Below are 12,833 nucleotides of genomic sequence, written 5' to 3'. Positions count from 1 at the left end.
TACGAAGCTACGAGAATACTTTTTGTGCGCAAAGAAAACAATAATAACAATTTATTCAGCAGTTTTTCTCCCCATGTTACTGTCTTCTGCCATTTTGTAGAGTACCCCAGAACGTAATCAACGTAATGAGAGTTGTTTACGTTCAGCATGCGCGCACTGTCTACTGAACGTAAACAACACTGATTACATTGATTACGTTCTGGGGTACTCTCCAAAATGGTGGAAGACGGTAACTCTGGGAGAAGTTTCTGTGCGTTAATCATGGTAATATCATTGCTGTCTATGGAGGGTCAGAGCTTTCAGATTCCATCAAAAATATCTTAATTTGTGTTCCGAAGATGAACGAAGGTCTTACGGGTTTGGAACGACATGAGGGTGAGTAGTTAATGACAGAATTTTCATTTTTGGGTGAACTAACCCTTTAAGATAAAATGCAGATCCAGTTTTCTGATACACATGCGTTTTCTTTCTCAATTGTTTACGTTAAGATATAATCATGTTTACAGGATATTTGCCAAGACACGTATTTTGCTGTAATTGTGTCTGTATTTGTTCATTCAAGCACAAAAATAAGCAAAAGAGAACTCAATTAAGTATTCGCGCACTGAGACCCAGCTGTCCCTGTGTGCACGCTTCGGATGTGTACGCACAGAAAACTTCTCACACAGCACTCGACACTTCCATCAACTGTCCCGAGCGTTATGCTCGCCTCATTATCGAGCCCTGACAGGTGAGTTTGAAGGAGAATGCATGCGTTGGCAGTAATGTATAGACGGACATTGTGTGAAAATGTGGACCGTGCCAAAATAAAGATGCCTATATCGTATCGATGTATCAATCCATATCAATGGATCGCTACACCCCTAATGTCTAGTCATTTACATCAGTGTGGTCACCCCTCATGCCCTTCATCATGACCAGCTGCATTTGTGACCAGTATTCATCATGTTCATTTATGATATAAATTAATCATGCACTAACAATATGTAAAGGAACTGGCTATTGTCAACGTATAAATTCTGATTTTGGTGTAGTTTTGACTGCATGCTGAAAGGTGTTATCATGGCTTTAATGTTAATTCTAGATTACTTTTGTTGGTATCTAGACACTTCATGAAATCTCTGGAAGAGGATTTTCCAGTCAGAGCTGCTTAACGCTGAGCGTGGAAAAGTAAGAGAGATTTTTGAGAGAGATTCAGTGTTCCGTCTATGCCTTATATCCAACCTAAAAAACAACAACAACAACAGTTAAACATATATGATAATGCAAATACACGTATTTGCCAACATCTGGGCGATGTACTCTTTTAAAGGACATTTGGAATGTATTACAAACACTGAGTATACTGCATGTGCAATGCTTGAGTATGTTTTTACTGTAAATACTGAATTTTATTGGCTCATTAAAATACAGCATAAAAATAAACATGAAATTCCATGTGTGCAGGGCAACATGAAGTATAATACCTGATGTCTTCATTGTAAACTAATACAATGAACCTTGAGAAGAGACTTCTAGGATTGTCGCTGTATTCCTCAATACTGGCAAAACAGAATAAAAGATGAAAGACATAAATCTCATAGTCAAATATCAGTATTGATCTGTAAATAGTAAGAGTAGAAAGAGAATAACAGAGTATATGTGAACATTTGAAGGCTGTTTCCAATAAAAATATTCTTCCTTGAGTTCATTTAGGGAAAACAGTGTGGGAAAAAAAATCCTGATTCTTTTTTGTAATGTCTTGATGATACAAAAGAAATCAATAGAAATCAGTGTATGCCTATTCCTACCTGAGCTGCTGTAGACTGGTGCAGGTCTGGACAAGGGAAATGATCCCAGAAGCCCAGCTCTCATTAAAGCTGACCACCTTCAGATTCAACTTTTTCAGACCGCCAAAGTAAAATGAAGACAGCAGCAAACTGACAAACTCATCAAGAGCTGAAGAGCTGCAAAAATTAATTGTTACATGTATGAATTAAAGTAAAGCTACTGATGAGACAAATAGCCAATTTAATTGAATAGCCAAATTAAATTAATAATTTCATTACTCTTCAGCAAATTGTCCTGCCTTGCTAAGTTTCTGTAAGAAGAGTGTCCAGTCAGTGCTGGATATCTCTGATTGTGGACACGTAAGACTGATGTTTAAGACTGTTGGAAATGATGGATTCTTCTCTGAGGAGCTCAAAGACAACCTGAAACAGACAGAAATAAAGAGAAACATTTGATAACAGCATTGTACACTCAATATGAATGATTTTGGTTGTGTTCTGAAACATATTATGCTATTTTTATAAGTTTAAGTACAGTTTAATTGTAAAAATGAAATGTAAAATGAAGAAAGAAGTTAAATTACAGGTAATCTTCCTGTGCAACAGACAGGTCAAGTGACCACCTGGGACTCTCACCCCTGTATTCATCCTCCTGAACTCTACAAGTCAGAACAAAAACACTAAATATTGGTATAAAAAAAAATTTTTTTTTAAATAAAAATCACAATTTATAGAATACTTTAAAATAGCATTAACTATGACTGTTTAGAGATGAAAAAGTTACAGTACTTCAGTTCCTTCAATGATTTGAATTCACAGAGAGTCTTGCTCAAATCTCCAAATTCAGGCAGATGGTCCACTGACAACCTATAATAAAAAAATATCATTCAGATCTAAATTTTATATTATAGCTTATGTAGTGGAATTCTCACCCTCACTCAGACACACTTGTGGAGTTAAACGGGCCCTTTTTACTGGCATGACTTTTAAATTTTCTGTGTAAACAACATTCTATGAAAATACAAATTTCCAAATATAGTATACTGTATTGACCCGAATATAAGACGATGTTTTTTTCTTGGAAATACATCTGAAAAAACGCGCTCCTTATGTAGCCGAACCTGCGCTGGTTTGAATGGGCCGCCTCCAGTTTCCCCTTCGTTTTGCTGCCTTCAGCTAGCGCTAGCTAGCGCAGCTAGCGTATATCAAAAAGTGTATATTTTTTAAATGTGATTGTTGGTACATTTGACCAGTTTTTACCATACTTTCAAAACAAAAATTAAAATAGGAAGAATATGCAATATGAAAATAATTTAAGACAAAATGTGTTTTACTGAGAAAAAACTAGATTTGGTTTTTAAAAAGCCTTTTTCCAAAAGGTACATCTGGAAAAAGGGGGGTCGTCTTATATTCGGGCCAATACGGGTATTATAAGTTTTAAATGCCTGATCCTTCAATAATATGGTCTTTTTTTTCTTTAATGAGGCTGTTTTCATAGTACAGTTAACTATTTTATCTCAAAATATCTAGGACATTTTGGTTGTTCATCTTATGACCCCTCAATCCAGCAATATATAAACACTTATGATCATACTTATGCACAGGTAAGTATTTACTGTACATCACACAAACTGCTCTGCAAACACACTGACCTCAGAGTCTCACACATACAGAGTGCTGGCTGAAGAATCTTGAGTTTCTCAGCTGTTAAATCACAGTACATGAGGTTCAGGTATCTGATGTGTGGACAGCACTGAAGACAGTACAGCAGCACCCAGCAGTCTGTGCTCCTCAGAGAAATGTTAGACAGATCCAGGGATACCCAATCTCCTAAAGCTCTCCTCACAAACTCCTCATCCTGGAGCTCATACAGACACTGGAGAGCAAATAGTTTATCTTCATCCTGAAGTGTAAGGATTGTGCTCTCCATTTCTTTTCTTATGATGTAAGGAACAGTCCAGTTGTGCTTTTCAAAGAGTGAGTTGCTTGAGTCTTCATTAGAGAGACCACAGAGAAACAGAAGCACTGAAGGTATGGAATTTGTTAGTCTACCTTTCACTCTTTCAGCAGCTAGGATGTCTCTGATGTTCCTCTGGGACTCTTCTTCATTCAGAAACATATAATAAAGAGCCATGAAGAACTCCTGAAAGCTGAGGTGCATAAACTTGAGTGCTCTTTTCCTTAATAAATCTTGAATATCAGGTTCATGCAGGAACAGGCTACTTTCAGCATCTAAACCTGTCTTGAACACGGTCTTCTTGTCAAAGAGGACTTCTTCATCCATTATCCCTTCCTCTGCCAGCTGACCCAGACTCCTGAGGACAGACTGACTCTGGTCATGATGCTCCAGTAGAGTGGACACAAACTGCACATAAATGGAGGTGGTTGTCTTTAGTTCTCTCATCACATGATCACCGTCTGTAAAGTGTTTCTTCAGACAAAAACAGACCATCCAACACAGCAAAGGCACAGAGCAGGCAGTCAGGAGGCTTTCATTTGTCTTCAGACTCTCATATGTTTTCCTGAAGAGCTGCTCATCCTGAAAGAACTTCTGGAAGTACTCCTGCACCCATTGAATGCAACTTAATACTTAATGTGTGCCATGGACCCTTTTCACAAGATTGTGATGATGCGTTTAATGGTCATCAGCATCGTAAATCCTTGAAATGTTTTAATATTTGTATTTTTTTGAAAAATGTATGTACATTTATAACATTATTCTTTGTATTATATTACCTCAGCATCAAATTACAAAAAAAAACTTGTTTACGCTAATGCGCGGGTGTTTCTAATGCAGCGTCTATGGGAGGGATGGTACATTTGACATCGTTCTCTCTTCTGACTGCCGTTATTATCAGTCTCTCTCAATTTTTTTCCTTTTATTGAAAGTCATATTTGAGCAAATGGGAATGCAAAACATAAACTCTTTAAGTTAACCCAACTATGACGACGTCCGCTGCTGAGAAATGTAAAAAAGATCTATTCAGAGCGTTTTTGAATGCCTTTAAAATTGAGGTACTGTAGCAAATAGGGTTCAGAAATTCAATTTGAATTGTATTGTATGAAAATAGAAATAAAATCAATTGTAATTAAAGAAATTAATGCTGAATTCATATACCGAGAAAGGTAACAAATGAACAGATAGATAGATAGATAGATAGATAGATAACCTACTGAAATGTATTTAATTTATATATTTCATCATGTTTAATAAATGAACTTTTGCAGACCAGGGTGGAAAAACAGTTTCCCAGAATGCATTGACTGTATTTCAATTTTTCAATAATATATTGTTTTCCGTCAGATATTTACCCAGGTAACAGAGCAGGTGTGGTTCATGCTTCCTCAGAGCAAAGTAAAAGGCAGATTTCACTTTATTCCCTCCTTCATTCAGTGCGATATAAAGCTCTGTCATTTGCTCACGGTTGGTTGGTGCTCTCCTAATCCGTGTATATGTCTGATCATTGAGCTCGTGTTGTGCCAGCAGCTCATCCATCACTGGCATCACCATTGTAACCCTCTGGATGAGCTCAGACCTGTTCCTATCTACAAACTGGGCTTCTGGAGATGACAGCATCAGGGACATATTATTACCTTGTTTTCTCAAAATTATTGAAAGTTTCAAGCATTTTCACATACAAAGTAGATCAGTGATGAAGCATTTACACTTACGTTTCAGGAATGGATCAATTGTAAGATAAATTAAACTATGTACTGGTTCAAACAAAACACCTATTAAGGAGAGAAGGAGAGAGATACATTTACTTCAGAGTGTTAAGCATAACCAATATAAAGTGTTTTAAGGGATGATATGGCACGTTTCTTTACTTATATTCTTGGTAAACTTTTGGATAGATTATTTTCTGTGGTGTCTTTACCCAGGAAAGTAAGGTCTGGTTCACACTTCCTCAGTGCAGCGTAAAACGCAGATTTAATTTCAGCTCCTCCTTCATCCAGTGCTTCATAAAGCTTTCTCATTCTGTCCTGTTTGGTCCCAGCTCTCCTGATCTGTGAATATGTCTCCACATTGATCCTGCCCTCTGACAGCAGATTGCGTGTCACCACCATCACTCTCTGGACGCTCTGGATGAGCTCAGCCCTGTGCGTGTCTACATATCGGGCCCCTGGAGAAGAAGACATGAAGAGATTATTTCCCATCTCCAAATGATTAAAGCCTTTTTCTAACATTTACAACATAGATTTGTGATTAAAAGAATAGGTTGTGCAAAAAAAATAAATAAAAAAACTTTGATCATTTATACTCACTCATGTCATTTAATTTTTTTCCTTTTATTGAAAGTCATATTTGAGCAAATGGGAATGCAAAACATAAACTCTTTAAGTTAACCCAACTATGACGACGTCCGCTGCTGAGAAATGTAAAAAAGATCTATTCAGAGCGTTTTTGAATGCCTTTAAAATTGAGGTACTGTAGCAAATAGGGTTCAGAAATTCAATTTGAATTGTATTGTATGAAAATAGAAATAAAATCAATTGTAATTAAAGAAATTAATGCTGAATTCATATACCGAGAAAGGTAACAAATGAACAGATAGATAGATAGATAGATAGATAGATAACCTACTGAAATGTATTTAATTTATATATTTCATCATGTTTAATAAATGAACTTTTGCAGACCAGGGTGGAAAAACAGTTTCCCAGAATGCATTGACTGTATTTCAATTTTTCAATAATATATTGTTTTCCGTCAGATATTTACCCAGGTAACAGAGCAGGTGTGGTTCATGCTTCCTCAGAGCAAAGTAAAAGGCAGATTTCACTTTATTCCCTCCTTCATTCAGTGCGATATAAAGCTCTGTCATTTGCTCACGGTTGGTTGGTGCTCTCCTAATCCGTGTATATGTCTGATCATTGAGCTCGTGTTGTGCCAGCAGCTCATCCATCACTGGCATCACCATTGTAACCCTCTGGATGAGCCCGTTTTGAGAAAGGCCACCTGATCCCTGATCAGCAGAGCTGGAACAGACACAGGATCCATCTGCCCACCTGTGCAGCGAGAGAGCACTACACCCACGAGGGTCAATCCCAGTACATTTTCACAGTCTCAAGACGTAGAATCTTGCTGAATTAAAAAAGTGTGTGAAAAAAAAAAAAAAAAAAAAACTTTGATCATTTATACTCACTCATGTCATTTAAAGGCTGTTTTATTATCTTGAGGAACACAAAAGAATATGTTAGGCAAAAATGGTACTTTAATGGCTTTTTTGTAGTTTGCTAGGGTTGATAAATGGACGGAATCTTCATTTTGGTTTTGAACTATTAATAAATGTAGAATAATAAAAACACAGCAGACAAAGTTACAAATAGCCTATAGTCTAAATTACGCACTCAGACTCAGTCCAGGACCAAACAGTGGTTTATAGTTACTTATAAATGAGTTTTTGCCATAAATGTAGCTTTATTTGTAGAAGGATAATAACGTGGTAACAGGGTTGTGTGCAAAATGTAGGACAGAGCTAAATTTGACATTTTTGTAAATAATAAATTCCCATGAAAATCAAAAATATGGTACAGACATATTGTCCGTACAATATAGACATACTTGCTTTTAAAATCAGTTACATTTGATGCTGCTGTTAAGATTTTCAAACATATCTAATAGTTCTCTCTCTCCTACACACACACACACACACACACACACACAAACAGATGTAAGCCTGCTTTTAAAAAAAAGACAGTGGGCATAATCTCAATACCCTTGTGATAATGAGTTGCAATCCAAAGAAAAAATGTTCAGTCCATTCGCAGGACATGAACTGAACAAAAAAGTGGGACAGAGTAAGACGTAACTTTATTAAATAATAAATCAAAACCTATTGTTAATAACACCGTTTTTTCTCGTTTTGTTCTCAATGCACTCGCTTATGCTAACAAGAATTTCCGATATAACGTACGCGATGCTCGAGTCCTGCAGAAAGTGCGCGTGCTCAGTTTGAACATCAAAGTCAAGGAGGAGACTTGAGCGTTTAAAACTCAATATAGGCTACAGCAAATGTTCTACCCTTACCGTGATCTGACATCGCGTCCAGCCTATAGAACATCCAACATCGAAGTCCAAAGGAACATATATTTCCTCGGTGCTGGGTTTCCGTGAGTGTAGAATATATTTTCCAGGATGGGTGTGGTCAGTTTTGCCAACTTGATTTTCAGGGGAAGTTGCTAAAGGAAGGTCGATTTGTTGCTAAAAGTTGCTAAATGACGCCTATTACGTAATCACGATGCAAAATTGTGTCACAAATATCAGCAAAAATATATTTGATACATGTTAATTTAGATTTGTTTGTTAAATAATATAAATGAATAATATAATGAAATATAAATAACTAATTATAAATACAACATTGAATTATTGAACACTTACACGTTTTTTAACGATTAGTTAAAGTTTTTTTATTAGATAGTAAATAAAACGCACCCAATTACAGTTTTAAGTGTATTAGTAGTTAGTATGCTACAGAAAAGTCAGTAAAAATAGGGCACAATCTACTTATGAAGGAATTTTCCGTATTGATTTTTCACAGGTTTTTTTTTTTTTTACATGCATTTTATTAGATTATACATTATATTTTGTGTTTTGGGGTTACAGGGTTGCAACGAATAATGGATAGGCCTAATGGATAATGTCCTGGAAAATTACTAGTACCTTTTACATTTTTCTAGATATTTTTCTTACATTGTACTAACTGATCAACAATTACAGTTACAAGCTACTAACAAGGTGTATCATAAATGAACAAGTATAAAAAAAAAAAAAAAAGACAGTGGGCATAATCTCAATACCCTTGTGATAATGAGTTGCAATCCAAAGAAAAAATGTTCAGTCCATTCGCAGGACATGAACTGAACAAAAAAGTGGGACAGAGTAAGACGTAACTTTATTAAATAATAAATCAAAACCTATTGTTAATAACACCGTTTTTTCTCGTTTTGTTCTCAATGCACTCGCTTATGCTAACAAGAATTTCCGATATAACGTACGCGATGCTCGAGTCCTGCAGAAAGTGCGCGTGCTCAGTTTGAACATCAAAGTCAAGGAGGAGACTTGAGCGTTTAAAACTCAATATAGGCTACAACAAATGTTCTACCCTTACCGTGATCTGACATCGCGTCCAGCCTATAGAACATCCAACATCGAAGTCCAAAGGAACATATATTTCCTCGGTGCTGGGTTTCCGTGAGTGTAGAATATATTTTCCAGGATGGGTGTGGTCAGTTTTGCCAACTTGATTTTCAGGGGAAGTTGCTAAAGGAAGGTCGATTTGTTGATAAAAGTTGCTAAATGACGCCTATTACGTAATCACGATGCAAAATTGTGTCACAAATATCAGCAAAAATATATTTGATACATGTTAATTTAGATTTGTTTGTTAAATAATATAAATGAATAATATAATGAAATATAAATAACTAATTATAAATACAACATTGAATTATTGAACACTTACACATTTTATAGAGAGGGGGAGACCGGGGATGGTTGTAACACAGGTCAGTTGTAACACTTCCAGCTTCCCAAATAAGGAACAAGTTACAAATCACCTATAATTCACTTCACACATTCTCAGTTTTGTCCTTCGCCCCGACCCCCGATCTTTCTGTGGAGGGGTGCGGGTTGCAACTCTCTGTTCTTGAGACTGGCGATATGAGGAGCTTGACGGCTTAGGCTGCTCCCGCTCAGCAGCCTCACCCCTGAGCAGGCGCAAGCGTCTGCTCCACCACTGGCATCGCCCCATATCCCTTATCATTCAGCCCCACGACGTTCTTTTGAATAATTTGAGACTGTGGGGCTGTAAATATGGGATGAGTACGGTTTCTGCCACGATCTTGACACCTCAGCATGGAGATCGGGGAAAAACTGAAGTCCCCGTTGTGAAGGCTGTGATCTGGAGGCGTTCCCAAAGCGATCTCGACGCAGCTCGAGTTCCTGAAGGGGAACTTGAATTTTGATTTCATGGGGACTTTAAATTATGTTTATTGTAATTATGTATCTTGTGTAGATATTTTCCATGCAAGTTGTTAGTGCTAATGTTGGCTGTTAGCTGTAAGGTGAGCTAGTTCAGTCTCGGGTTAGTTGTAACATCAATGAAATATGTTATAGCTTTTTTTAAATTTAAGTATGCCTATATATAGGTCTTGGAACTTGGAAGAGAAAAACAAACTGTGGGGCGTCTCTAAATGTTTTGAAATTTTCAAGTTCAATCTTATGGCAAATGACTAGGTCTGAGTCTGACATTAACAAACATGAGTAAACACACACACACATGCACGTTATTCAGTTTTATTATCATGATGCTATTGTAATACACACGCAAACACACACCAGTTATATTGAAAAGTCAGTGTTGAATAAAAAATCCATTTCAAAACCCACTTTTTTATCCTAATCATATTGTTGCATAATGTTACATCTCACACTGGTGGATATCATAATGTTACATCTCACCCCAGGGTGTGTTACAACTAATCCGGACTATGGGGTGAATTGTAACATTTCACTCCTCGTGTTTAAACCTAAGCCATGCATTTTCTGTTTGTGCTGCAAAGATAACATCTACACCATTTAATAGCAGACACTTGTAACCAGTTTGAATCATAATTTGAATGCACTGGCTTAAAAGAACTCCAAGATACACACAGAAATGTCATAAATGTTACAACCAGCCCCGGTCTTAGAACTAAGTTTTATCATATCTCAGTTGAACCTCCCAGTTTACCTCCCTTACCAATTAGCAGAACTACTGTTTGCTTATAAGTAGCTGAAGCTAGTTCTACTTATCTACATCCATTCAAGTGAGAAGAAAGACAGATGCAGAATTCAAATCCACACAAATACATCCCTTATCATTCCTGCCATAGAAAGATATTTTATAGTAAGTGTGTGGGCTATGCTAGTATGCGGTTCCGAAGTAATGGAAAAGTCCTCTCTGAAGTGTTTTTTTGCTCCATTCAAATCATGGGCTCATGCTCATACCTTGGGCATAGATCAGGGCCCGTATTCACAAAACATTTTATCTTACCACTAAGAGTTCTCCTAAATAGCAGTAAAAGTTTTTAGCAAAGAGTTTTCTCTTAAAACCTATTCACAAATCTGTTGAGACAAACTTTTACTAATGAATAGAGAGAAGTCTTAAGCTAAGAGTAAGGGGGCGGGGTTGACCTCTTTGCTATGGATGATGTCAGCATGCTTACTAACTATGCCCACAGTGATTGGCTGATAGTCTCTGTCAGATATATTTCAGATATAAAAAATATTTTAGAGTAAAGATAAAGGTTTAAAAATAATTATGATAATAAAATGTTGCCACATTCAAATAAAGATTTAAAAATTCAGGCTAAGTGTCACCAATTAAACAAGTATGTGTTCAGCTAATTGTCAGCCTCTTACCTGTGTGCTTCTCAAAACAATTAGATATGCATATAAACAGCCTTTTAATTAACAGTAGAATAATCATGGCTGATAGTACTACATGCAAACGTAAAAAAACCAAACAAACAAACTGGACACAAGCACAGCTGTTACTTCTTGCCCAACTGGTTAATGAAAACAAGGACATAATCAAAGGAAAATTTGGAGTTGGGATAACCTTCAAAACCGAAGGTGATACCTTTATGAAAGCTCATTATCATCAAATATTTCTAAAATGTTTACATTCCGAGGCAGATTGCCGGCAACAGCCATTTTAGGAATAGTTTGTGGTTTGGTCGGAGTCCTCTTCACTACTCCTAACGTTTCACAGATTTAGGAGCTAGTTTCAGCACTAAAATGCTTTGTGAAATACTTTTAGTTAAAAAATTTAGGACTGACACGCCCATTATTTTTAAGATTTTCTCCTAAATCGGTGGGTTATGAGCTACTTTTAGCCTTAAGATGTTTTGTGAATACAGGCCCTGAAGTACAGTAACATCAGACACCTTGCAATCTTTTGACATATCAGTATCCAGAATAATCAAATTAAATTATTTGCCAGGTAAGAAATTTAATGCCAATTACAAAATTAAAAAATTTACTGTGTAAACCAATTCACAAAGCTATCAGTTTATCAATGAGAAGGGAATCCAGTGAAAAGAGAAGCACATTATTTCAATGCAGTGTGAAAGACAATGAACAGTATAAATGCATTCAACATTACAAATGCAGCTCTAAAAGTAAGTATATGACAATTCACAAGAATTATGACATCACTGATGCAAGTCAGTGGATGATTTTCATTGATTTAAGTTTAATTGTAAATGTATTAAAAAGTGGATGTACAAAATTCTTTAAAAAGTAGGTGTACATATAATACAAGTTCAACACCTGTAGTTTAGAAAAAACTCTAAAATGTATAGAATCTACTTGGCTAAACTTGGCTAAATAACTATGGATGATGATGTATAAGCTATTGTGATTTTAGCATGAAAAAACTGCATAAAAAAGTTAAAAAATGTTCACCTACAAAAGGAAAACCTATATATATATATATATATATATATATATATAAACTTAAATTGGTCATGTTCTTGTTACGCAGCTGAAATCCAAGTAAAAAAATGCAGACCCTGTTGTATTTTCTTGTAATTTATTAAAAGAAGGTACACCGCCATCTTGTGCGGACTAAACTGACTTGAACGCACCTGACGTCGTAATTACGACTTGTCAACTCGTAAGTACGAACGTCCCAGGAGGACTTGAACGCAGCATTATTTTCCAAGTGACGTCTGTTTCCATGTCTTGGTTGCAGGGGTCTTCAGTTTCTTGGGTGCAGGGGGCTTCATTTGGTAAAGAAAGATTACAGGATGTTTACTAACACTGTGGACTAGACTGTATTTAATATTTGTTATTAATTGGTGTTTCAAACTTTAATCTAAAAAATAGACTTTTGACTGAACAATGTATTAAAGGGGTCATATGATGCTTTTTTAAAGATCATTATTTTGTGTATTTGGTGTAACAGAATATGTTGACATGCTTTAATGTTCAAAAAACACATTATTTTTCAAATACTGTACATTATTGTAGGTCCTATATGCCCCGCCTCTCTCAAACACTTCGTTTTCTAC

The 12,833-nt window shown here is 36.2% G+C and overlaps 2 protein-coding genes across 2 annotated transcripts in view; both read right to left on the bottom strand.

Moving 5' to 3' along the window:
• The window catches only part of LOC107749103 (NACHT, LRR and PYD domains-containing protein 1b allele 2-like), an 11,343-nt gene extending 7,040 nt beyond the window's left edge, over window positions 1-4,303 (bottom strand). The window contains exons 1-7 of the mRNA XM_016564168.1: window positions 3,422-4,303; window positions 2,559-2,636; window positions 2,354-2,428; window positions 2,049-2,192; window positions 1,791-1,946; window positions 1,467-1,541; window positions 1,090-1,224 (exon numbers count right to left, since the gene is read on the bottom strand). Coding sequence (XP_016419654.1) covers window positions 1,090-1,224; window positions 1,467-1,541; window positions 1,791-1,946; window positions 2,049-2,192; window positions 2,354-2,428; window positions 2,559-2,636; window positions 3,422-4,221 — 1,463 coding nt within the window. The 5' untranslated portion in view covers window positions 4,222-4,303. The remainder of the gene's footprint in view (window positions 1-1,089; window positions 1,225-1,466; window positions 1,542-1,790; window positions 1,947-2,048; window positions 2,193-2,353; window positions 2,429-2,558; window positions 2,637-3,421) is intronic.
• An 8,126-nt stretch (window positions 4,304-12,429) lies between these two features.
• Window positions 12,430-12,833, bottom strand: part of LOC107749164 (apoptosis-associated speck-like protein containing a CARD) — a 1,631-nt gene continuing 1,227 nt past the window's right edge. Inside the window, exon 3 of the mRNA XM_016564270.1 lies at window positions 12,430-12,542. Within this exon, the coding sequence (XP_016419756.1) occupies window positions 12,430-12,542 (113 nt within the window). The remainder of the gene's footprint in view (window positions 12,543-12,833) is intronic.

This window comes from Sinocyclocheilus rhinocerous, unplaced genomic scaffold (genome assembly GCF_001515625.1).
Source record: "Sinocyclocheilus rhinocerous isolate Xijiao unplaced genomic scaffold, SAMN03320098_v1.1 scaffold919, whole genome shotgun sequence".
Taxonomy (NCBI): domain Eukaryota; kingdom Metazoa; phylum Chordata; class Actinopteri; order Cypriniformes; family Cyprinidae; genus Sinocyclocheilus; species Sinocyclocheilus rhinocerous.
This window is presented reverse-complemented; position numbering and strand designations above follow the sequence as displayed.